This window comes from Chinchilla lanigera, unplaced genomic scaffold (genome assembly GCF_000276665.1).
Source record: "Chinchilla lanigera isolate Chin_1 unplaced genomic scaffold, ChiLan1.0 scaffold00022, whole genome shotgun sequence".
In the NCBI taxonomy this organism is placed as follows: Eukaryota; Metazoa; Chordata; class Mammalia; order Rodentia; family Chinchillidae; genus Chinchilla; species Chinchilla lanigera.
The window spans coordinates 25,984,124-26,011,609 of NW_004955423.1; the positions used below are offsets into that span (position 1 = coordinate 25,984,124).

The following is a 27,486-nucleotide window of genomic DNA, read 5'->3' on the forward strand; positions in this document are numbered from 1 at the left end:
ACTGGATCAGGATCTTGATTTGGTTTGGGCTTCAGAGGCACAAGTGGAATCCCTTCGTCCTTTGCCCTGCTTTTGGAGTCTGTGGAAATCACTTTACACCACTCTCTCGCCAGTTTGTGGTTAATTGTAAGCCTTATGTCTTCCATCAGGGTCACACAAAGCTTACTGAAAACCTCCAGTGCTTAAGGCACTGGCGATTTTTACATAGAATGTGATGAGACCAGATTCCTAACTGGCAAACACCTAATCAGCCGACTGCTCTGTGTTGTTCCGAGTCTGGCTGTAGTTGGCATCACAGTATTCCCGTCTCCTGTTCCTTTTCCTACCCCAAACGTAGGTAAGCAGGGCTGCACGCGGGTTCTCAGGGCTTTGCTCACTCTGTGGGCGTTTTGGTTATTCTCTTCCTATTAGGAAGCAAACGTGGGTTCCCAGAGTCCGGGTGTGTCTTGGTTACTTTTCTCTTGTTGCTGAGACGAAATACCTGATGCCCAGAATTAATGAAGGAAAGGTTTATTTAGCTCACTGTGGAGGTTTCAGTCCATACACAGCTGGCTCCAAGGCAGGGTGGCACATGGCAGAGGGCAACAGTTCGTGGCGGAGGAAGACAGGAAAAGCAACCAGAGCAAAAGGGAGGATGGCGGCAAGCAATGTCTTTCCCGCCTTTAAATTGTATGCAAACTACACACCCCAGGGCGGGGGTGGCACTCACATCCATAATTCCAACTTTGGAGCATGGATCGATCATAAACTCTAGAAGCCCACCCCATGACTGGTGAGGCTTTGGGTGGGGGGACATGCAGACACAAACCATAGCAGGGTGAGAGCTCGTCCTGTGCTTCCAGTGATGGCAGCGCCACTGCCACGGCCACTGTCCCAGACACGCGTGAGGCGGCTGTGAGCGGCAGCCCCTCTGCCTGAGAGCGAGCAGAGCCTGAAACGCTGAGGAACGTCTGCTCGTCGGGAATCTTCATGGTGCGTGGCCAGAACTTAAAATTCAATCTCTCTCAAATGCTATTTCCTTTTGAGGTTCCTACTCAAGGATAATTCATATCTTTCCTTAATTCTTTGAAATTGCCTTTCCTACATTTTACATTTAAATGTATACAGCAGGCAGTCAGTTCCTTAGGTATTATAAAGCCCCAAATGACACGGTCATCTTTCCTGAACAGTCCCATTAGCGTTCTATCAGTGATTCATTCTTCTCATCGCTCTCCCTACCACACGAGAGATGAAAATGCCACAGTACTTTGTACAAATTTTTATTTAATGTTTCCCATATTTTATCCCTGTAACTTGCCCACTCATTTCTCTCCTACCACCTACCTGGAAACGCTTCAAAAAGGTTATCATAATACTTACCTTCTTTTTTGTTGTTGTTGCCTTTTTGAGACAGAGTCTCTCTACATATGCCAGGCTGGCCTGGACCTCCCCAGGATCCTCCTGCCTCAGCCTCCTGGGTGCTGGGATTATAGGTGTCCCCCACCGCCCCACTCTCCGTCTACTTGTCTCCTGCACACGGTCCTCATCCAGATGGAGATGTTCCTGAACGACGGGATGCTGACTGGGGGATGGCGAAGGCACGAGGGCAGGGAGGGATGGGGAGAGGACCCGCGAGATCGGAGCAGAAGCTCAGTGTTGCAAACGCGTCCTCAGGACTGTGCTTCGCCTCTGTGGCAGCTGTGTGTGTGGGCAGGAAAGCGTCCCCCGATCTCTTCCACGGCACAGTGCCTCCTCCTCGGGGTGGCCGCAGCTGCTTCCGGTCTGGCTTTCGCCGCGGCTGCTCCGGGTGTTGGGGGCTGAGTCCAGCGCCCCGCACGCTGCTGCTCTGCCTCTTCACAACACTCCTCGCATCCCACGAGAGCAGCACCGACTCACGTCCAGCTGGCCAGGACCTGTCCACCAACAGCCACGTAGGCACTGGACCCCTGGGCTGGCACACTAGTGCACGGGGCACACTAGTGAGCGCTCATCTAGACCTGCTAACATCTGACATTGCGCCCCTCCCACCTGGCCCTTTGCACTGGCTGCACACTGGGCCGTCCCAGGCCTGCAGCCCCTCTGCTGGGGTTGCTCTGGGGGTGCCTTCGTGGTCAGGTTGGGACAAGCTCCTTGGGGGTTCCAGTGAGCAGCCCAGAGTGAGGCACTGCATGGGGACAGACAGCACCACCCCTCGTCTCGAAGGAGACGCCATGGCTCCCGCGTCAGGAATGGGAGTCTCTGGCTGAGAGCGAGGACCCCGGTGCTCAGGCCCATGGGTTTGTCCTGCCGACAGCAAACGCCAGGGAGTCTGCGCTGTAGGGCAGTGAGCACACTGGGCTGAAGGGATTCTTCTGAACGTGAGCATTGTCTGTGGGGTCACACTTATCATGACAGAGCTGCTGCCACAGCCTCGTGTGCTTCGTCCTCTGCCGACTCTTTTATGTCCAACTCAGTGCAGATGATGGAGGACAGGGGGTCATTTCCCGCACGAAACTGCTTGTGGTGATGAACTCAAAAGTGGAGCTGTTGGTACACATCCTGCCTCAAGAGCAGAGCTTGAAGTCACTCGCTGGCAGGAAGGCGGGACAGTGGGACAGAGTAATGTGCAGACTCGGGACCTGGTGCGGCCGAACCTCAGGTTCTCCACAGCCCGTGAGGTGTGCGCTGTGATGATCCTCATTTTGTGGACGAGGGAACTGGGACACACAGGGTGAGAGACAGCTAGAGAGCGGCAGACTCAGGATTGAACCGTGGTCGTTTGGTTCTAAAATTTAGCTTCTTTGTCAATATGATAATTTCCCTCCCATGTGTGATCTTAGTAACTTCCTTAGGTGTCCTGGTCTGGGCTTTCTTGTCTGTAAAACACTAATGAGGGGCAATAACCTGAGTGACGCTCAGCTCATGGGGTGGGGGTACCAGGCCCATGACACAATTAGCTGCTCAATAAATACTGGTTGGATAAATGAATAACAGAATGATAGAATGAGACAATTACAAATGGTATATGTGCGTGTAGTCTGTAAATTATATTATGCAAGAATAAATGTACTATTATGATGATCTTGATGACAATGTAGACTTGGGGCACAAAGTTATGGAAAAGAGTTAATATACAAAATCAAAATAGAACTACTCACTACTCAGAGTGCTTAAAAATACGCATAAGAGTTTAACAATCTTCCCAATGATAAGAAGGTAAGCGTAGAAAATGAAGTTATTGGAAGTTTTCCTTCTATTTCTAAGTCATTGAAGAAGCATTCTATAATCTACAAGCTTCATCTTTGTTATTGCCAGGAAATTAGGCCATCAAAAAAGATAGCGTTGAATCAAATCTAGCCTGCTCTCCAGAGACAAATCTGCCAGCAGCACACGTAAAGTTTACTTTTAATTTTTTAATGAGGTGCCGGCTATTTTTGAAGGAATGCTCTTGAAACACTCTTACATCATTCCGTAGGGGAAGAGGAGGCAGGGTGCTTGTGAAATGTGCCACCAAGGGCTCCATTCAAAATGTCCGAAAGTCGCCTGAGCTGAAAATAACAATTATTAGCTATCAGCTTTATGAAGAAGGATGAATTCTACGCTGGTAGCAACAAAAGGAAAGATTTGGGAGTCCAAAACTTAGGAGAAAGAAACTGCAGTCCACGGTGTGTGGTTCTTTCCCTCCATTTTTCAATTCTTCATTTCAAGAGCGATGTCCACACATTTCCTTAGGTTTGCCATTCTCAGTGCCAACGAGGTCCTGAGCTCCTTGGAGGATGAAAACAGCCAAGTTCATCAGGACAACAAGCATGACGAGCTCTTCCAAAACAACCAACAGCTCCTTACAGCTTCTACTGGGTACCAACAGCTTCACTTCTTTTTCTCCTGTTCTGCCTGTTACGCTGCCGGCAACAGTCCTCAGGTGGGCCTCCCGCTCCCAGCACAACACTTACTCAGTTCGGCTGTGGGTTATAAATTGACCACCAGTTGTCAATCCACTACAGTGATGTATAATCATAAACAACAAATAACTTCCTGAAAGAGCATGTGGTTTCTTCAAGGTTACTTATCTTACCTTTGTTTTTATTTGTGAAGCTTAGAATTACTTTTGCCTAATCTGGGCCCTAAACCCTAGATTTTCTTTCTTTCTTTTCCTTTCTCTCTCCTTTCTTTCTTTCTTCCTTCCTTCCTTCCTTCTTTCCTCCCTCCTTCCCTCCTTCCCTTCTTTCTTTCCTTCCTTCCTTCCTTCCTTCCTTCCTTCCTTCCTTCCTTCCTTCCTTCCTTCCTTTCTTCTTTCAAGTGCTGGGAACTGAACTCAGAGCCTCACAGGTGCTAGGCAGGAATCCCACACCTAAGCCGTTCTTTTTTCCTTTTGAGCAGAGTCTCACTAGGCTGCCAGGTTAGCCTTAAACTTTCAGTCCTCCTCAGCCTCCTGCGTGCTGGATTACAGGTACGCACCTCCCCACCCAGCTCGACACTGTGTCTTTGATAGTCAGGAAAAAAACGTGGATAAATATAATGATGCTCACATTACATGGCCCGGGGTGGAGTGGCAGCATTCACAGTGTTGTATGAGAGATCAACATGGCTTAATGAGAGACATTAAAAAGCACAGAAACGAAGACTCTGGCTTGCGCAAGAAAATGAGAAAACGGTGATTTATCACTCAGCAGGAGAGGAAATGAAGGAGAAAGGTCCACGGGACGAAAGAACGAACTGCTCTGGGGTGTCTCTGACACACACAGGTGAGATGTTCGGTGTGTGCTGCACAGGTGGACGTGCGCAAGGAACTCGGGACAGGAGCTTGGCGGGAGCTGTGCCCCGCAGGCTGACAAAAGGCACAGCTGGGGAGCGCGCGGAGAGCAGTCACCGTGGGGAAAGGGGCAGGGGTGTCAGGGAGGGAGAGGAGACAGCGCGGCTGTGTGGCGTCACTGACACCAAGAGCTCAGGGAAGGAAGGGACCAGCAGTCCCCACTGCAGTGGAGGAGTAGGAAGTCACTGCAGCAATGGGAGGGCGTCCTGGGGGTGGGGCTGAGGCAAAGCTGCAGTCAGCGAGTGTAGGTAGACCAGATAATCCACTTTGACCCGAATAACGGAACAGTACCCGAGGGTCCAGGAAAGGGGCAGGAAAGTTGTCCAGCTCTCCTTTCTGTCTTCTTAGTTCCTGGCCTGTGATGATCCTTGCGTTTAGAAAGACGTTTGAACAGCCCCAGGTTCTCATGTTCTCTTGCCGAATTTCTGCTTACTGCTTCTGCTGGCTTAGAGGGTAATCGTGTCTAGAATTAAAAGGGTTTTCCTGCTGGGAAGTGTTCTTGCAGGGGTGAAGGGAGTTAAGGAAACCTGGTAAGACTAAGAACTTCATCTTTTATTTCCTCGATTGCCTGTCTTTCCTTCTGGCTTTTAATCAGACTTCAGTCCAGCACCCTACACACTAGAGGAAATAATTAGTAGGTGTTGAATGAATGGTGTATGGAGCCCACAGAGAAGTTTACCACTTTCACAGAGCAGATGTGTCAGTTAGTCTCTGAAAACAAGACAAGCTGAGACTCAAGAAGAGACTAACAGACGGCGAGAGGACATAGGATAAGGCTGGGTCACCTTACACGGCCTTCTGTGGGACTCCGTGGCTTTCGACGTGGCTATTCCACACCAGGTCTTGTGGTAATCATCAAATGAGATCACTTTGGGTGGCCTGAAAATACAACAGAAACAGGACAGTGGGCGCTGTGCAACTGTGCTTTCCAAAAGTGGTCCATCCGCGTGGACTGCTCAGGCAGCACCCTGTCATAAGACGCAGATCGGCTTACAATTCTAACATGCATCTTTAATAAGTGGATCTGACACATTCATTTCCTAACCCTAACCCTAGCGCTAACCCTAACCCTAACCCTAACATAACGTATCCCTAATAAGTGGATCTGACACATTCACTCCACCACCGTCAATACCAGTCACAGAAAGAAAAATATGTCCAAATCATGGTTCGGTGGTAATGGTAAATGTGCTTCACGTGCCTGTTATAAAAATATAAAGGGTTAAGGCATCCGCTTTTCATGAACAACATTAAAAAAGAATATTCAGCAAAGCATTATACCTGTAAATTGTCTCATTCTATAATAAAATTTTTCTTGAACTTTATGTCAAATTTAGTATAATTACCTTATTTCCTTCCTACCATGAGGAGAGAATAAAAGCATCAGAATTGAGATTAGTTTAATTTTCACACAGAATCTGACCATTTTTGCAGGGGGGAAGAAATAACTCTTTTCTACTACTTCTGCCTGAAGTCTTCTCTCCCTTTCCTAATATAACTATGTCCTAGAGCTGATGGTGGAGGTGCATACCTGTAATCCCAGCACTTGGGAGGCTGAGGCAGGAGGATCACCTTGAGTGCAGGGCCAGCCTGGGCTACAGAGTGAGCTCAAGTCTGGCCTGAACTACACAGAGACCCTATCTTTAAAAAAAAAGAAAAAGAACTGTGTTCTAATTGGAGAATAAAGATTATTCTAAAGTTTTAAATACCTATAAGACAGTATCTTAAATAACTGCATTTCTAAGTATTTTCACTAAAACTTTTTAAAGAGACGATCTCAACACTGTATAAACAAAACATTACTTAGTGATATTTTTCAGAAGTCACTGGTTAACTGGCTTAAATAGATACTCAAACATCAAGTGTCAAATACCATAAGTTTGTCTCCTAATTTGAGTTTCTAGCTCTCTGAAAGTGGCGTGTTTGAATAAGAACATTAATTTTTATAGGTGAACTATAGGTATCGTCAGGTAAATGCTTGATTTTGCAATTAATGGGGCTGTATCTAAATGTGTTAACGCAGTCATGTCTTTAGAGAACAATTATAGACACCTAATCTGAAGACTAACAGTTTTCAAACATGTTATTGCTCTTCCAATCACACTTAAATAGAAACCTGAAACTTGATGGAGATAAATTAATCATTACTGTTACTGATTCCAGAGCCGCGCGCTCCGAAATGGTGTGGTAAGCTAACACGACAATGAAATGCTTCAGCCTTGGGCAGCGGAGGCCGCAAATGAAAGGCTGCATTCTGCCTCCTGCATGCACAAGCTTGCGATCAATCTGCTGTCACAGGTCACTTAACAGACAACAATGACCCAAGAGGAAGGGAACTGTCAACACGCTGTCTCGTGAAACAAGCACGCCATCTTCAGGCACAATCGTCCCCATTGTTTTTTGTCTGTTTGAGGCTGACCCACCACCCTTCCCTTCCCAAGGGTGTCCTGTTCAATTTCAAACCGCTAGCCTTCAGGGGCTTTCTTTTCTTTCTTCCAGAATAATTAAAAATATTACCTTAAAAGGTATCACTTTAGTTAGCTTGAAGATATGAAGCAGACGGTCTTAAACATTTAGGCGTATATTTGCATTTTCAATTCTATAAAGGAAGGAGCCCTTTAAAATAAGGGAACAGTAACTATAGTTTACTGTTACTCAGATAAACAGCCGCGTTTAGGAGGATGCATAAAAATCCATGTGTTTATAGTTTCAGTCAATAACGGGAATTTATTGAATGTTATCATTGACATTATGAATATGAAAAAATAGAAGGCATAATTTTAAACTGAACATGAGGGCCTATTACCCCTCTGGGAAAATAAGATAAATACCTGGACTAGTGAACAGAGTGGGTTTCTATATTACCACAAAAAATGCTACACAGTTCCACCCAGACATTTGGAGAATGCAATACATTAACAGATGTTTCTTTGGCAGCAAGCAAGAGAAGTTGGAGGATGAGATATATGACTTCTGTTTTGAAGCCATCAGGACAAGAGTCACTTGAGGTTTGGTCTGGAGACAGGGAAGTGACAGCCTGTGCCAGGGTCAGATGGGAAGGAGGGTGGTGTGTACATGGGGTCAACCCAGGAGGGAAACGATGGCAATCAGACCATGGAGAGCCGTTGGGGTTTGATACGTGAACGTGGGCAGTATCTTCAGATTTAAGCAGATTCATATCTAACTTGGGATTGACTCAAGAAGCATGATTCATTGGGCAATGGCCATCCATAATTTTGGAAAAGACAAATGAATTACAAAATCTGTGTTTGAGTAAGAGTTTTCTGGGAAGCAGTCTACAAGGGAGGTTACCTAAGGCGTTAGGGAATCAAATTCAGTCACTGAGGCACAAGAGAACAGGGTTAGTAGGGGGAGCAATGGCTAGGAGGTCAGGAGACGAATCTAAGGTGATGCGGCGGAGTCCGTGCGCGGAGGCACCTGGCAGTGTGAAAGGTGGGGGAAATGTTGGTGTCAATTATTCTTCTAAAGCCCAGGAGAACAGAAACTGAAGTAAAATATGAGTTTAATTTTAGCCATGGGGCTCAGGTGATGATAGGGCAGACCGGTCGCAGTGACCTCCACGCGTGTGACTGAGAAATTGGGAAAGGAAAGCGAGGTGTTTGGGGCCAATCAACATAAAGATTGATGGATGAGGCCATTAGAGAAAGCGGACTCCATGAGTAAGTAAGTGTCCAGCAAAGAAAGCACAGAAGCCAGCTCACAGGAAGAGGGAGCCCGTGAAGGGGAGCGAGGGCTCCTGAAGGGGAGAGGAAGATAATGGCGCGCTGTTTCACGGAAGAGGCAACCCGGCCTGAGCAGAAGCCGGGGAGTAGTCAGTCCCCCGTGTCCGGCTGGGACTCGCCTGTCCATGAGACCACGCCTTGGTGACACACAGGGCCTGCTGTCAGCTGGCTGGGGTCACACCCTGGGGCACACTGCTGAGCTGTGAGCTGGGCAGATCACCTAAGCTCTGCCTGCTCTTTCCTGCCCTACGAGGGAAGCCACAGAGCCCGCCCAGGCGTCACGGCGAGCATTCGATGAAATCATGCAGGAGCAGAGCCACAGGGCGGCCGGCGTCCTTGCTGCCTCTGAGAAACACCTGTCCGTCCTCTCCTGGGAACTCTATGCCGTGTCCCAGGGGTCTTCCTCCCTGGGACTCTCCCCATTCCAGGTTGCTGGAAAAGCCATCTCACTGCAGGGCACAGTCTCAATGCTCACATGGGACAGAGGCCCAGCATCAGCGGGCCACATCCAGCTTCGCTGCGGGTCTCGCCCTCCATCGGGCAGCCCGTCTGCACGGAATTCCTGCGCGGCCCGGGGCTTACAGCACCACACTGCTCTTCCACACTCAGGCTGTCCTCGTGGCTCGCTCAACCCTAACTCATCAAGATGGGCACTCTGTGCACCAAGCTCTTCACAGAGGGCACGGGTCGCCTCCCCAGCAGCTGTGTCACTGCCCCATTCTGCAGCCACCACACAGGCAATGCCGCTGAGCCCCTGGCTCCTGCGAGAGCTGGATGGGTCCAGGGTGAGCACAGCGCCCGTTCTAGGGGCCGAGTCGTACCAGAGACCCGTGTCAGTGCAACGCTGGCCGTAGCGCTCTGGCACAGGCCATCTCATCCCTGGGAGTGTCCACCCTCTGCCGAGGCCGCCCTGTTGGCCGAGCTCCTCTGCACTTCCTGATACATTTCAGATCCCGATGATAAGTTTCCCGAAACAGAAAAGCAGCAGATTTTTTAGTTAGGAGTAAATTGAATGTGTAAATTAAGTTAGGAAGAACTGTCGTATAATAACACTGAGTTTTTCTCAAACTACACACAGTGAATATTTTTCTCTATTCCTACTTAGGTCTTTTAAAATTTCTCTTAAAAATATTTTGTGGTTTTGAGTTCAGACATGTTATACATGTTTTGTTACATTTTGACATTGTTAGGAATGACATTTGAAGTTTTTTATCTTCTGTTGGTTGTGAGTGAATAGAAATATAGCTGATTTTTAAATATTCATCTTGTAGCCGGAGTCTCTGCTAAATTCATTTAAATTTCCAGGCTTTGTATATTCATTTGGATTCTACTATGTACATAACGGTGTTATCTTTGGAACGATTTTCAACAGTCCTGCTGACCCAGTTTTGCTTTCTGCAGTTTTACTGACCGGTGGTCAGCCACAGTACAAAAATATTAAAGGGGAAATTCCAGAAATAAACTGTCTGTAAGTTTTAAATTGCACACGGTGTGAAGAGGAGGAGACCCTGTGCCCTCTGGCCCTGTCTGGCCAGCAGGTGAATCGCCCCCTTTCCCGGGAACCCGTGCCGCACAGACCAGCTGCCTGCCACTCACTCGGTCTCCCCGTGCTCACCAGGTCAACTGCAGCGTGGTGGCGCCTCTGTCGTATCACCCTTGCCCAGGAGCCCAGTGTCCTGTTAGAAGGCCCGCGTTACTCACCTTACTTCATCTCACCACGTAGGCACTGTGCTGTTTCAATCTTAAGAAAGGTGAATACGGGCAAGAGGGTGTTTTGAGAGAAAGACAGCACATCCATGTACCTTTGGCTGCAGCGTATAGCCCAAACTATTCCATTTCACTTTTGTTACTAATCTCCTACTGTGTTTAACTTATAAATTTAACGTTATTATGGAGGTGTATAGGAAAAAGCAAAACATCTACAGGGTTTGGTAGTATCTGCAGGGATGGTTCATCCTGGTCGTCAACTTGCTCGGTTTGAGAGATGCCCAGGGGATTAGTAAGCACACTCTGGGTGCGTCTGGGTAGGCCCGAGGGGGTGACCCTGGGGGCTATACTTGGCTCCTGGCCCCTTCCTCTGGCTCTTTCCCTGTCTCTCTGCTTTCTGGCTGCCATGGGGTGAGCAGCTTTCCTCCACCATCCTGTTCTTGCACTAAAGCCAGCTGACCATGGACTGCAACTGCTGAAGCCACGAACCAACACCAGCTAATTGCACATGTCAAGTATCTGGTCGCAGGGGTGAGAGCTGACCCAAACACGGCAGTCGCTACACCACTGTGGGTCTTAAAACCAGTGGCGTTTAGCGTTCTGACCTTCAACCACCTCCTTCTCTTCTCTTGGTCATCTAGCCACCAGTCTTCCTCTCCATCTCCTCCCTTGGTTTTGTAGCACTGCAGCACTGCATACTCACGCTCTGGTTGCCTCAGCATTTGTGATTCATCTTTACTTTTTATTCAGGATGTGAAGATGCCTTCCTGAGCTCCAGGCTGCGGGCAGCTGCTCCTCCTGTCTCCACACTTCTGCCTGGAAGCCCTGCTCCCTTAACCCCAGCTGAGCTCCTATTCTGCTTGCAGGAACCACCTTGCATCACCTCCTGTGAGGCTGGGCTTCGCAGGCCCCTCATCACCCCTCCAGGCCTTGGGAAAACGCTTCTCCCTCTCCTCCCTCTGCCAGAGCAATTACGCAACACACCAGTCAAGAGGCATGGCCCAGTAAAATGCTGCACTGCATTTAAAAGAGATCCAGAGATCGATGACTTGGTTAACAAAAAAGTGAGGGCTTCCAAAGGAAACCTAAAAGAAAGTCGCAGGGGAAGGAGTGCCCATTTAATATGGCTCATTTTGAATATAAGTCAACCTGACCTTAGCATTCCTTGAATTCATCCTCAGCCACGATCCCGACACTTGCCCTGTGGGTTCTAACTACATAGCCTTCTCCGTGGACGACACCCCTGCCCTGGTCCTGTGGGGCCGAGGTTCAACATTCCTCCCCTCGCTGTCTCCCCTTCCAAAGAGTCTTCACCCCACAGTGCAAATCTCCTGAGGCTAGGGCTGTGTCCCCAGTGCTGGGGCACAAAGTCTGGCACAGGGTGTGCGTGGTGACTGCACGTTCAATACGTGAAAAAGGAGCCCAAACTCAGCCCATCGCCTGCACATGGCACCCGTGGGCCGCGGGCCACAGCCCAGGTGGTGAGCACAGTATGGTCTCCTTCAGTTGCCGAGCATCACCCGAGCCCCCGGATTAGGCTCTGGGCCGCTGAGGAGACTCTGTCTGACTCTTGCTGCATCTTTTGGATTTCAGTCCCTTGGCTACACCTTGGAATACGCCCGTCCAGCCAGCTCCATCCTTCCAGTGCACGGGGAGGTTCTTCCCCCACGGCGTCAGGCGGCCATGATGCTAAGGGCAGCATCTCCCTGACTGGCCTCTGAAGGACCCCAGAGTGAAGTCTCTATCTAAAAACTGCACATGGCTGAGCTGTACTTCAGAAAGAAGTATGAGAGCAAACATTAGAATTCACAGGTACACAAGTCACAGCCTGATACACCCCAGGAGTGGAGAGGCACCGAGATATAGGCGGTGCTCGTCCTGCTGAGGGCCACTCAAGGGCTTCTGCACAGAGACTGGGGAGACACAAGCCGAACACCAGAGATCCAGCCTGATTCTGGGCTCCCTCGTCCTCAGCTGGGTGCAGAAGACCAGTGGCAGCAGAGCCCACAGAGGTCACCTTCTGACCACCTGACCAGTCAAGGCTTCCCTGGGCCTTCCTGTGCTGCAGTGAGTTAGACCACACGCGGAAAGGGTGCTGACACTCCAGGGGCTCCACTGTCTCACGGGCAATGAGTGTCCATGCCCTGGACACTGCGCTTAACAGGCCTACCTTGTGCCAGGCAGGGTAAGCGCTCTGCCCGCACTGACCCACCTCAGGGGCTGCATGGCGGCCCAGCTGAATCCCGGCCTGTGGCCCCTTCCCCAGGTCAGGCATGAGCATCTTGCAATTTTTGCCACCCTGTTTTGCAAACAGAAGCCACTCTGCTTCCTGATTTTCCTTTTTTTTTTTTTTTTCTGGGCCAGGCAAGGAAACCTGGGCTAACTCAAGTGCTATTTCAACTCTTTAGCTACAGCCCAACCAGCTGTTTTCTGCATCTGCTGGGCTAAGGACATAAAGCTGATGGAAAGGCCCGGGGAAGTGAACACACAGAACCGACCCGAGATTCCAGACCTACACTCATCCAGGTGATCCCGGCTGCCATGCGGTCATGGTCTCCCCAGGTATACCACGGCTTCAGCAGCCCCCACCCCCGGCACCGCTCCCCAACAGAACCTTATCTTCTCCTAAATTGCTTGGGTGTTTTGTGATCTATATATAGGGCTCATTCTATGGATGACATATTTTCCTCTTAAGAAATAAAACAATAAAATAATAGGCCAGTTTATATAGTAACATTCAATTTAAATTCAATAGAAATAATTCAGTATGTTTCCACACTCTTCCTGAAGATAACATTAAAGAAAAGTATTGTGAGAGAAGCAAATGTCTACTTCCTGGGATGGGTTAAAAAAGTTCAGTGGTAGAGCACTTGCCTAGCACCCGTGCGGGCCTTGGTTCTGTTCTCAGCACTATAAAAACAAAAAGGTAAAAACCTAATTAGTACAGAAAACACAGGCTGCTTAACGCTTTAAGCAAATGACTCAACAGAGACATTTATGAAGAAGAACTCACCTGGTGAGCTCGTGTGCGTGCTTAGGTAACAGGACAGAGCCGTCGTCCACTGTGAAGAAAATACATAAAAGGGCCAGGATTATTTGGAGAGTGGATATACCGCTTCCTGCACACTCTCTCCAAAACCTCAGTAAAGTGGCAACAAAGGAATACAAAGAAGGTATAAAACCTCAAGGAGAGCAAAAGAAAGACGACAAGCAAATCTGTCAAGATAGGAAGCCGATGTCAGGTGCTGTCTTAGCGCTTTAGAAACTTGAAACCGCGCTGTGAGATCACCGAGCCCAAGGGAAAGCAAGCGCGTTTGCCCCTGAGAAGCTGAGGCGGCCCTCAGGGACCAGAGGGAGCACCGAGCCCCGCGAAGCATGGGGAGGCCGAGCACAGGCCCCGGATCTCTCCCACTCACGCTGTGGGACAACAGGGCATCCAGACAGGGAGGAAGACCGCGTCAAAGACTCAGGAGGAGGGTACCGGGAAGAGGGACGTGTACAGGATAGAGAACAACAAATCAAGTAAACCCCCTGGACAGCAAGATTCCTGACCCACTTTCCTTGTCCAGCATGTTCTCTCTCTTTCTCTGTCTGTCTCTGCCTCTGTCTCTCTGTCCGTCTGTCTCTCTCTCTCACTGAGAGATTTACTCAACCCTGATGAGATGATCAGGTTCTCACTAACTAACTGCATGATGAAACAAAGTCATCAACAGCCCAGCCTATTGTGAGAAGTCAAGTCCACCCTATGAAGGACGAAGGTCACCAGTCACCGAGGCAAAGTAAACCTCACGAAGCCAACAAGTCAAACAAATAAATCAGGAGCAAAACAGAAAGCAGACATACATTTTTCTAAAAACCTCTCTGAATATACAACAAAAAACAAAGAGACAAATAGAAATGATGAATGATAGGCTTGGCTTGGAGAACAAGAGAAAATTGATTTTAAAACATCCAAAGTGCAGGAGATCTAGAAGAGCAACAGGGAAAATCGAGGGGGAAAGGAATCCCATTGAGGAATTTCCTGGAACGGAAGAGGAAGAGTTGGAGGTTTTAATTTTTAGATATTTGGCATGATGCATGCAGGGGAAACAACACAGAAATGGAGAAACATTATCAAGGAACTCTACTGGGAATCAAGAGACAGCTTTAAAATGTCCAGAAGAAAAGAATAAATCACACACAAAGAACGGGACCTGAGAACCATTGTACTTCTCTCAAAAGCAGCATTAGGAACTAGAGGCAACAGTGTTTTCAGATTTTTAAAACAATATTATGTCCAAACCAAAATTTATCCAAACCCTGAGGATAGGAGAGTAGAATGCATGCATTTTCAGGTATGCAAATTAATAACAATTTAGCTGGTGGGTATTAGGACATCCCTGGAGACGAAGTCCAACAAAGGCAGGAGTGAATGAACCAGGAGGAAACTGAGGCAGACAAAAGGGCCATGCAACCTTAACTGGGTGGAAAATGGCAACTTGGAGCAAAGAAGGAGGGCCAACTGCCACAGAAATGGGGTCGAATGGATGGAGGAAATGTGGGTCCAGTACCAGGAGCTGTTTCATGGCATGTTGGAAAGCTCAGGGAAGAACAAAGGGTCGATTTACAAAACCCAAGGGAATGAGAGATCAGGCCATTGATGAAGAAAAGAGCAATCACCAGTCAGCCTGACTGGGATGACTCTTCAAAGTCAGGTCAGTATTAGCTGCACTGTACCCCCTTTGGGGCACAAGCCTGAGTCCAGTTGGCCCATCCCTTACTTTTCTACTGTGAATTTATACTTTAGCATTATAATAGCCAGCTGTACATCTCAGTACCTTTCTCTGAGGGATACAGGAAGCAATCTATGTGCTTATCCACTTGGTATAACTAACAGCAAGCTGTGTACATGTGTGCAAAAGTGTCAAAGTGGGATTTGGACCCACCTTTATGCTCCTGCTAACTAGTTTTGCATATGTTTATCTGAGCATCACAGAGGGTACACACATTACTCCAGGGTTTGTTAAAAAAGGTTTGCTTTTGATTTTTTTGGTAGAAGTAGCCCAATTCAGTATAATGGCACATGAAAAACCAGATTTACAAGTTTTGGAGGAGGTCAAAAGTGAATCAAATTACTCATACATGGATGATGAAGATGACCCATTATGGTAAAATATATGCCTTGATAACAGGAGAGTGGTGTGAGTATATGATAACAGTGATGATGATGATGATGATGATGATGATGATGATGACTTTGATGTTGGCCATGTGAGCCAAAGTTCCTGTGACAGTGAAATGGAGCAAGAATCAACTGGTACAGACATGGGGAATGCAGACCTCCTTGATTCAGATGATGAAGAAAACAGAGATGTAAGTACATATTTGACTAGTTGAAATGTTGCAAAATGGCCATGCAAATGGAATGATCTAATGTTAGAACTAGGTCTGAAAATATAGTAAAAGTCTTGGGAGGGGTGAAATACGTTGGACAGAATACCAACACTGCCATTCAATGTTGAAAACTGTAACAGATAAAATGCTACAAGATGCTGTGAAATATGCAAAGGCTGAAATACAAGCAAAACATTGTGTATGAACCAACAGCCATATTAAAAATGTATTTATTATGACATATCATTAGCAGAACTAAAAGCATTCATAGGTCTGGTGTACCTAGGAGGGATTTCTCATGGTAGTCATAGGAATGCAAAAGACTTATGGAAAAATGATGGATCAAAATATAGCATAAAAATTTATGCTCTTGTAGATGCAAAGACTTACTATTCTTTCAGTTTAGGCATTTATCCTGGAACTCGGTGCAGGAACTATACTCAGGAACAAAGCAGAAATTCCAAAAGAAATGTCCCAATTTCAAAACAGAGATTTGTATAGTACAGTCTTTGAATTTCAGAAAGATATGACATTGGCCTCCTATATGGCAAAGAAAAGCAAACTGGAATTGCTGATGTCAACATTTCACCATGATGGAGATAAGTGATAGGGAAACCTTGACAAAACAGAAGCCTGAGATGGAAACTTTCTACAGCAAACCTGAACGTGGAGTACATGTTGCTGACAAGTTACGCAGCAACTGCGGCGTCACTTGAAATACAAAGCACTGGCCAGTGGCTGTGTTTTACTCAATCCTAAACATGTGTGGCATAAATAGTTTGATAAAGAAGCTACTAGTTTCTTTAAAAATGATAGTTTGACAAAATAGTTCAACAAAGAAAACAACAAGTGCAAAATATCATGGAGAAATTTTCTTAAAGAATTTGGACTGGAGCTCATAGGAGATCAGAGGAAAAACAAAATGCTTCTGTCCAGGGAGCTACATAAAAAAACTGTGGAGCACACTGGTGAGCTGAAAGGTGAACAGGCAGGTGCAGCATCACAAAAACCTACTACAACAACAGGAAAATAAGACGTCAACTATGTCCTGGAAGAAAGGACAGGAAAACAAAACATATGTGTTACCAGTGTAAGTGATTCTTGTGTATGGAACATGCAGTTGTCATGTGAGAGGACTGCCTTGGGTGTGCCAGTTGAAGCAAAGCTTATTTCTGTGGTAGACCTCTGTTTGTGTTTACAGTTCACATAGGTTTTCAGTTTTGATGTTATCTTTTAGGTTTTGTAAGCAAGTAGACAGCTGATGTGAAAATGTTGATGTCTATTCTAAGCACTCACTACATATATGATATTTTATTTTATTGTCACCTTATTTCCCTCATAAGTGCGTGTTGTACAATATAGTAGGAAGCTCCTGACAAGCCAGGAAGAGAGGTGACAAGACTACCACATGGAAAAGGAAAGATAAGCACACATGCTGTCAGTGTGAGATGTGTGCATGGAACATGCAGTTGCCATGTGTGAAGAATCTCTTAATGTGACAGTTGAAGCCAAGCTTATTTTTGTAGTACAGTTCTACTGGTATTTTCATTGTAGGTCATGTAGGAATTTATTTCTGATGTTATCTTTTAGGTTCTGTAAGGAAGTACACAGCTGATATGAAAATGTTGATGTCTATTCTAAATATACAACATACATCAAGAATTTAATAATAATATATTTTAGTGATAGTTTGTGCTCCTGTTGACTATACACTATGTAATATAATAGAAACAGCAAGAGCACTGAGATGTCAAGGATGTCCTACAAAAAGGCCAGGGAAGCAAGACATGTGCTGCCAGTGTAAGCAGTGCATGTGTATGGAAGTGCTGTTGTCATGCATGCAGACCGCCATAGGTGTGAGAATCAATTTCCTTTCGTAGAGTGCTACTGGTATTTATATTGTAGTAATATGGGAATTTATTTCTGATGTTCTTTTTTAGACTTTATACACCAAAAACAAGTCAATGTTGAAAATTTTGGTGATTTTTTTAAAACAATAAATATTAAAAACTCAATACTTTATTTTTCCTGTTAAATACTCATTGTTTAATAAAACTCATAAAATTAATATTAATAATTTATGAATACAAAGACAAAACTTACAGATAATTAGAAACCTCAGAAACATGAGGATCATAAGCTTAGAAAAGTAGTAAATGGCCCAAGAAACTGCTGAACATGCCACACTCAGGGCCAGGTGGGGGCTTCCTGCAACAGCAAGCAGAAACACTGAAATGACACCCAGGATCTGCAGGCAGATTTATTCACATCAACGGGCACTGATTGGGATCCTTCCCAGACTATCAGCCCCTGATCTCTGGTGCTCTAAGGCTTATATGAGATAAGCAAGCAGGAAGAACTGAGGCAGAATGGCTGGTCAACTGGGGATTGGTTTATACAACGTGCATCACAGTGACCCTCCGCTTCTAAGAGACAGGAGCAACCAGAAGTGGAACAGGAACTGTTACCTGGGCACTAACGGACTGAAGTACACTGGCTGGGGGGCACTTACTGGTACATTCCAAGATCTGCTCCATTGGCCTGACTCTCATGGTTTGCCTTTGAAGCTAAAAACATCTATTTCTTTGATAGAAACAGATACTTAACATTCTTAATTAAAACTAGCAATTTAGAGACTTTGCTAGGAAGTTACTGGAGTATCTGGTGCACTGAAATACAATTAAGAAAAAAGGGTTTGCAACCCCAGCAAGCAGATCCTGATCCCAAAGGACACCTCTTGGCTAAACTCAGGGTCTCAGTATTTTGGGGTGCTGCAAGGAATGGGGTATCTCTAACAACACTGTAATCTTGTTTCTGAACGTTGTTACTAAACTCATGTGCTTTAACAATGGGCAAAACCACTGAACTACATTTTTTTTCCCTGACATCAGAAAATATATTTTCCCAGGAAGGTGTGCTCTTAAATTTAATCAAAACGTGTGCTCCTTCTAAGAAGAAAAGAGAAAGAAAAGGCCAGAGCCCTGAAATCTTACAAAATACCCCTTGCTTTGTTTGCAGAGATAATTTTCTTCAAAACTGCTCTATTTTTAAGAGGATTTAAAAGTGATAGTGAATTAATTGGGAGTTTGAATTGGAAAGGAATCAAATGTTTATCACAACATTTTCCCAGCCATAAACAGAACAGAATGTATTAGCACAATTATCAGGTTGTTAAAGAGCAAAAATACAAATTAGCATTTCAATCTCCCTAATAGTTCTGTAATTCCCTTTATTCTGGTGGTGACACCTCTGCTAGTTGCTGTATTATAGTTTATTTAGATAAGTGTCTGAAACTTACTAAGATGATTTACCTTTATTTTTCAGAAGTTATGGGAATATTCTTCTCAGCTAGGAAAAAAAGCATCATTACCTCTGCCTGCCGACTGTCACTCGGCTTTCCTAGTTTCATACTCCTGGATTTTCCTTCAACCAAATATGTTCAAAATTCTTTAAACCTTGTGTTTAAAGCAGCAAAACAACCATTGCGAGCAGAAGATAAATATTACTTGGCCATATAAGGACCAGAAATCACAACTCACAAGGGAATAGTGAGAAGGGAACTCGCAGCTCACAGCTCCTACGAGGCCCCATGCACAACAGGAGGAAACAGCCCTCAGGGTCTGCACGGCAGAGGGCTGCTGGGCATCGCCGCCTTCCAGATCTCCCCTCCTCGCGAGTCTGCGGGCTTTGCAAAGTGAAGTGCAGGGGTGTGAGAGGCCTCCTTGTCCAGCTCCGATGCCAAGCAAGAAGCTCTCTGACATTCCCCCTGACCGATGGGCATTTAACGCTGCAGTCAACCCTAGGCATGACAGAATCCACTTAGTGAGAGAGTGAACTACCTGCCGATCTGGCCTTTTCCATTCTTTGAAGCAACCTAAATTGTTAGGCGATTTTCCCTGCAGCGTGGCTAGTGGGCACCGAGCAGACTTTAGTGTTAAGGATGCACCAACCCCATGGCATTTGCTCATAGGGAAGGTCAGGCTGGCATCCAGCTGCCTGGCATACTGCGAGTGAAAGGGCTACCAGAAACTCTGATACCAGAGCAGTGCCAGGCAGCCTGGGCATGTGAGTGCTCTAAGGAAGGGAAATAGGGGCCAGCTCACAGGGAAAGATGGCCAGCAGGTTATGGGCAGATCCCTGGCCATCACCAACTGGGCATGACCTCAGGGCTTGGTATGTTTTTGTCAATATGCCAAGCAACAACCTAGCTAGCTGGGCAGGCTGGGCAAACACAAAACATGTTAGGAAGAGTTTGTGGAATGCATAATCAAAACCAAGCTTAGTCTTAGGATGACGAAATTAATTCCAGACAACTGACTATAGGGAAAAACCTCCAGAATAATCAAGATATGCTCTGATATAAGACAGGGCCAAGCCCGCCAATTCTGCTCTTCAGTGACCGCAATCTAGAAGGCCTCATTCTACTGCAGTTTTCTGGTGTGACATTAAAAAAAACTTCTTTCTACAGGAAACCTCTTCAAATATTTGAAAACGGCTTTACTGTAGCCTTTGATCTTTTTTCTACTGGCCAAACATATCGTTTCTTCAACCACCGGAAACTAAGTGCTCCAAACTAGCACATTAGTGCCCCAGATGAGGGCCCACCGAGCTACAGTAGGGTAAAATTATGTAATGCATGCTCCGTGGGGGGGATTTTCTACTACTACTTTAAGCAAATAATTCCGGAGGACTCCTGCACAGAATTAAGTCCTGCTCTCACGCCTGTTGTCCATGCTGTACGTCCACATTTTAATTCTTTGACCCTAACGGAGTGGCTTGACCTTCATCCTGTTAAACTTGGGGGTCAGGGGAAGTGGGAGGGGCCCGGTGGAAACCCTGGCTCTGTAGCCGGCTCCCTGTGGACTTCTGCTCACCACGGCGTCCTTGGATTCCCCACTGGGGCGGAAGCCATGGAGAGGGATGGTGGCCTGTGATGACCTGCATTGGAAAGGACTGAGGAAACTGTGAGAAACTGGGCGGTCGAATCTGGACCTAAGGGTTTTTTATTCCCTCATCTACTTTTATCAGCGCCTGTTCTCACAGACATGGAGCATGTGGTCCAGCCTATCTACGTCAGCTCCTATGGAGTGCATCATTAACCGCTGTGCGTTCCTCTCTTACACAACTAACTACCTGTTCCGGGTGTGTGTTGTCCAAAAGTGTGAGAGTCGTTCTTCAAACACTTTCTCTGCTAATATTTTAAACACACACCATGAGGCAGTACTGCCGCATTCGGTCGGAGACCCGCTTCCCAATGTTGTGAGTAACTGATGCTTGCTGGGTGCAGCTCTTCCCCCACGTCTGCACAGCAGTGCTGCCATCTCACTCAGAGTGCGCAAGCTTCTGCCCTGTCCTCACTCCTGAGGTGCGCAGCTCTGTTGCTCTATCAGGGCTGTTTCCCTCCAAGCTCTGGAATTCATTCCCTCCGTGGGACCCTAAGTGACCACTCCCAGTCCAGCCAGGATGGGGACATGCGCTTCCAGTCTGGGTTTCCACACGTCCCCTGAGTGCATGGAAGCACATGGCGAGCACTGCCAAAGCACGGCTGGGCTTGCTGCCGTTGACTGGGTCGAGACCTGGGAAGCGTTTCTGCACAGCAGCCGGGAGGCTGGAGAATGGGAAGGAGGGTGGTGGTGAAGGGCACCACAGTGAATGCCAGCCAGCACTGGCTGGTCTGCAGTGAAGTAGTATTATTTTCCTGTGTAGGAGCCAGCCTCAGACATGCCAGGAATATCTGAGGAAACCAAAGCTTGTTTGGAGATACTCGCAAAGATGCTGCATCAATGCTGCTTGTTTTGCATCAGACCCAAAAGCTCTGTGGAGGAGAAGCCATTGAACTTAGCTGCCACTGGACAGACATAGCCAATGGACCCAGTCCTGGAAGGAGAATGGAAAAAGGGACAAGAGAAATCTGAGATGAGGCACCAGATGGGACAAGAGCTGGCCGGAGAGGTGACACCAGCCAATAGCAAGGTTGCCGTGTTGCCGGAGGAAGGCCAAGACTGACAGCAAGAGCCATCTCCCCCTGTCACCTGTGGGAAGGCCCTCTGGGCTCTGCTGACTGTGGAGAGAACACATGAGAGATGGGGACACTGGAGTTCAGAGTCGCCAAAAGGCTGCTGTAAGACACCAAGAGTATCAGAAAGCCACTGGACAACGCAGCGGAGAGGTTGGAGGCGTCGCGTGCTGTGTCTGTGAGGACCGCTGAGGGACTCGCGGGGAGGGAATGCTCCTGAAGAAAATGCTGAATACTTCGTTAAAAAGAAAAAAAGAGAAAGTGGGCCATATCAAAAACACTGAGGGTACTGCAGAGAGAGTTGGGAAATAACCATGGCAGGTGAAGTTACCTGTCACAGGTCACACTCTGATGGGCGGATGAACTGACCCTGTCCTTCCATAGACCGAGCCACGTGAAGATGCTGAGCTTAAGATCTCTGATGGCCTTTCAAAAGGATCGCACTGACTTGTTGACAAACAGTTACAGTAGAGAGATCTTAGGACCATTTCATCCCTGAAAATGGGTACCGAATGTAGTCAAATATTCCCTTGCAGAACATTTATTTGCTAGATCACTTCTTTACTGAACATGTTTAATGCATCCAGGATAACTGCTAAATGACAAGCAGGCGCATCTTACATTGTAACGATCTCTGGAAAAGTCTCCGAAGTACTATTTGGTACATAGCTTCATCTTGACTCAGCATTTGGGCTGCTTCCAAATTCACCGGGTTTTCCGTCACTGGGTTAGAGAGCATAACCTAAAAGAAAACACAGACCACAGGTGAAAGTGTTCAAAGTAAACTTTATCTGATGGTAAAAAAACAAAGCAGTTCTCAGCGAACATTTATTAAATGTCTACAATGTGTAGACCTAGAGAAAGAGAAAAGTGACATAATCTCTCCTCTCAGGACACACTTGATCCAGCTTGGTTTTGTACTGTAGTCAAGGCCAAATACTTGGATCAAAACAAGTTAAAAATTTTTTCCTGTGTCTTTCCTTCCTATCATATCAATTCAATTAAAATTTAGGTTATATGTAAAAACAACTAAACATTAGGGAACAGTGAAATGTACCCAGTGAATAGGTTAAGAAATAAACATTTTAACTTGACAGAGCATTAGATCATGGATAAACAAAGACGTACTGAGGCCACTGGATAGTTAAAGTCTGCAGTGATTTTCTATTGCTGCAGTAACTAATCGTCACACACTTTGTAGCTTAAATCAATACAAATGTATCATCTCACAGGTTGGCAGGCAGAAGATCCCCCATGGTTGGACTAGTTTTTCTTTTCCAGCTTTAACAATGCTGAAATTGAGGTGTCAGATGGCTGAGTTCTCATCAGGAGATGCTGGGAAGACTGCATACGTGGGTGGTTGGCTGGATTCAGTTGCCTGTGGCTGCGGGACTGAGGTCCTGGTTTCTTCCCTGGCTTGCCGGGGGGGTCCTCCTGTCCCGAAGCCCAGCTCAAGTCCCTGCCCGATACTTGAAGGACCTCAGAGCCCTCCTACGTTGGAACCGCTCTGGCGTCCCCTTCCACCACACCCTTCTCCTTCCTGTGCCTCCTCTTCCACCAAGGGCTCCTGTTTACTGCAGGCCACCCACAAAGTACAGGGACCTCCCTATCTCAAGGTCAGCTGATTAAGGACCGTAATTCCATCTGCTGATCTTTCACAGTGGCACCTAGCTTTTGATTGAACACAGAGGATGGGAGTTTGGGGAACTCTTTATGTTCCCCCTAAAATGTGACATCTAAAAAGATAACAACAGGGAGACTATTACTAAACAAGAAGGAGGGAATGAGAGAGAGAATGGGGGACAGATATGAGCAAAATACATTACAAACACTGAGCCCCCCAAAACGTGAAATGGGGGAGGCTGAGGCAGGGAGGGATGGGGTGAAAATGATCAGTTTATGTCATGTGCACAGATGAATCCACCATGGTGAAAGCCATTCTTCTGTTTAACCAATCAGAAAGGATGGAAAACAAACCCACCTCGAGCAAGATCTGTGCTCCTAGACCAAGCAGGGACCTCTGATAAGCAAAAACAATTCTGCAGGACCATGATTTACATGGTACCACGGTTCATGAGCTAAATTTGTCCCATGAAGCTGGGGAGGACGGCTGTGGTTGTGTTTGTCACCTGATATGTTTATGAACAGAAGCAAAATTTTGCCAAACACTTCTGTTTGCAAACCAAATTGTTCACAAATGGAAGTGTTTGTGAACCAAAGTATTACCTGTACCTGGCACCCCAAAATTATTTTACCTTAAATACAAGTATTTATGCAACCATCCAATATTTTAAACATTATAAGTTATAACATGAAAACTACAAAACATCAGTAAAACTTACTATGTGTATTGCCACTATGATACCTAAGTGTAGATGCAGGTAAAGTGAAAAATTTTGGTGTAAAAGTTATGGAAGTTATGTCACTAAGGAAAGCAATCATGTGACGTCTGATACTTCAAAAGCAACCAGGACTTTCTGCTGTTACTTGAGTTTTCCTGTTTGGAAGACACACTTGGACCATATTTCTAAGAATATTATAATTGCTTAAGTTAAAGTTCAGCGCAGGTTGCACTAAACCTTTCCAAGGGGGTGAGGAACAGATGACACATGTTCAACAGCGCATGTTTGTTCTTTGGCTGGAGACACTGACCTGCTGGAGAGACTCAGCTGATGGGAAGGGTTATTTAATCATCTCACGAACCGCTGCGCCTAAGACAGTCAGACAATATACGCGCAAGCCAGTTCACAGATTTAATGATTTTAAGAACTGGTACACAAGTCTGTATTAAATTGCACAAATAAGACACCTTGTTAAAGTAATAAAAATAAAAAGGTTCAACTTTTAAGTCAGCCATGTAGCAGTATGAAATACCAAAAAGCTCTGCAGAGAACAAAGAGAAAAATTTGAAGCTTCAGTTGACAACTGTCCAGTAGATACATTTTATAATATCTAATTAATTATGGCCCATAGATTTGGGATTCCTTCTGTGGACTGGTGTTGATGTTTACATTTGCATTCTATGTGAAACACAGGTTTTCATCAAAGAAATTACTGAAACATTTTGGTGGAGATGACTAAAATATTTTAAACGCCTTTTCAAGTACCATCTCCTTGAGAAACAATGTGATAGTCAGAAGTGTGTTTCCCTGATTGTTCAACAGAAGTGGTGGGAAATTCGCTCTGTGTCTGTGTTGTCCATTCCACAAGACGCTAACCAAGGGTGGTGATGTCTACTGTTTCAACAAATCGGACAGCTGAGCCCCTCAGTAATCCTAGCATATGTCCCGGCCTCGGTGGCCACATGGAACTGACCAGTGGCTACTACATTGGACAGGGTGAGCACGGGCAATGGATGTGTCCGTCAGTACAGAACATTCTACTGGATAGATGTGAGCTCCAAAGAACTCCTACATAGCCACTGAGATATTGATGGTAGCCAAGTGGAAATTACTAGAGATAAACTGTTATATGTGTGTATATATATACATATATATATATGTATATATATATATATATAAAATCAATCTCCTCTAGAGCTGTACACCCAAACCCAACCAAGTCTTGGAAGCTAAATAATGCTCAGTCCAGTTCTCCATCAGATAGCCACCCACTTCACAGAGTTTGTACAGATAGATGATAGATGGATAGATAATGATTATGATAAGTAGATGATAGATAGAGATACATGCACTAAAACTGCAACAAAGTAAAAATTCATCCATTTACTTTATCTGGTACCTGCTAACATCACGTAGTCTAGGTATGTTCCAGGGATTCAGATTAATTAGATGTTTCCTGACCTCAGGTCAAGCAGGAGACGGTGGATAAAGGAATGGATGTGCACACAGGAGTTTGAGCTGCATTAAAGCGAGTGATGCACGGTGATGTATCGAGGGCAGGATTGCAAGGCACACACGAGAGTGTCTTGAGCCATCATGAGTGTGCAACAGAACTTGGACTTGATCCTGCAGCCCATGAGGGAACCAGTGACTGATTTTAAACAGAAATCCAGGGGAAGGAATCGGGGGAAATACTAATAACAGTAGGGTTAGGGTTTTCTTCAAGGATTGTCAGTGATTTTCTTTTACTTTACTGTAAAAATCACCTGTGAGTTGGGCATATTTGTCTCATTCACACATCTGAAAGATGTAGAAAAATACAAACAACTGTGTGTGTCATCTCCTGGCTTTCCATGATATATTTGGCAACACTGCATGGTTGCTATGCACACAGTAATAGTAAAAACAACCGTAGCCAATCAGAACTGTTGAGTTCCTTTCTTGCAGCAGGCACAGATCTGAGTACTTTGCGTGCACTAACTAACGTCATCCGCACCTGTCACGCAGACCACTGTTAATAACTGCCCCATCTCATTGCTAAAGGAGGGAGGCATTGAACAGAAATGTGTCCAACGGTACAAAGAAGTCCAGTGGAAAAAGCAGAAGTCAAACAATCTACCCTCAGAGCCCCTGCATTTTGCTTTTGTTAAATTTTTCTATAATTCAAAACTGTCACCAGGTCATTCGGGTTGGCTATAACTCATTTCATTTTGGAGCATTCAGTTTTACTATTTTTAGGACAGATTCTAGTTCATATGGAAGAGGTTGGAGTACTTCTCAGCTTGAAAGAATGCAAAAGATCCATCCCAGACACTCAAATGTCAAGCTCACTTCCTTAGAGTTTCTGCTCATATCTCTTTCCTAGAATACAGAGAGATGCTCAACATGACTTTGCAGGATGAATGAATAAAAGGTGAATTGGACACTGGACCTATTTTAAAGATTGCATTTTATTCCATATGCTAAGATGACTAGCCAGAAAATTAGCTATTATTTCACTTATTTTAAAAAATAAGGCGTAGGAAAAGTGGAATTTGTATTATAATTCTAAGTTGTAAAAATTCAGTTAAGTTAAAATACTTTATTCTGGCAGTATTCAAGATAATAAAAATTTAATAGTTTATCTCCAGACATTATCAGGAGAAGCAGGTCCCTGGATAGACTTTTAGTAAGCCTGACCCAAGTGGTCAAACAAATGCCACTGAGATAATTTTCACCTTTGTTTAGAAGGAGGGCTTTTAAAGAACCGGGAATAACACAACACAGAGGGATGCTTCTGTGGACCATGGGCCTTGGGTAAAGGTGATATCTGGAAAACAGGCATCTCCCCAGGGTGAAGAGATAAGCTCTGGTTGATATGAACACTGTACTGCGAGAACACTTATTAGAGCAGTAGCACTCGCGTGTGGTGGTGCACGCCTGTAACCTCAGCACTTAGGAGGCTGAGACAGGAGGATCACCACCAGTGCAGTGCCAGCCTGGGCTACCCAGTGAGGTCAAGGCCAGCCTGGAATACACAACAAGACTCTGTCTCCAAAAAAACCCAAGCCAAACCCAGGCCCAAATCCAGACCCAAACCCAAACCCAAACCAAACAAAACCCAGAGGAGTAACCAGCACTGACAGGAGCTCAGGGAAAAGCTGAACTTGCCGAGACGTGGTCACTTGGCTCACCTTCCGAGAAAGGGCAAGGCCGTGCGCCAGGACAGATGTAAAGGACCTGTGCAGTACTAGGACGCGAAGTCAGGAGCCGAGGGAAACTCGGACTATATTTCCACAACTGAAAGCACCCAAGCGATTATTGTCTTCTTTTATAAAATGCACATTTTTTTGTGTTTGGCTGTGATGGGCCTTCAGTATCAATTTCAATTTGAACGAGTAGTCTTTATAATTTAAGTTCTATTTTGTAGCCTTGATAAAGAAATGCTGACTGACAGAAGCTGGCTCAAATCCTTCAAACATTTCAGTGTGCACTGCGCACTCTAACCTGTGCTCGGGATAACGGGGATAATTACAAGTTTTTTTTTTTTTTTTT

At 45.8% G+C, this 27,486-nt stretch overlaps 1 protein-coding gene across 2 annotated transcripts in view; it reads right to left on the minus strand.

Moving 5' to 3' along the window:
- Ube2u (ubiquitin-conjugating enzyme E2U (putative)) overlaps nucleotides 1-27,486 on the minus strand; it is a gene marked incomplete at its 3' end in the record, with an annotated part of 44,603 nt that overhangs the window by 10,993 nt on the left and 6,124 nt on the right. The window contains 4 exon segments of one of the 2 annotated variants that reach the window (XM_013514433.1): nucleotides 5,562-5,650; nucleotides 13,096-13,131; nucleotides 13,235-13,283; nucleotides 22,232-22,352. In XM_013514433.1, coding sequence (XP_013369887.1) covers nucleotides 5,562-5,650; nucleotides 13,096-13,131; nucleotides 13,235-13,283; nucleotides 22,232-22,352 — 295 coding nt within the window. 2 annotated transcript variants of the gene reach the window in all.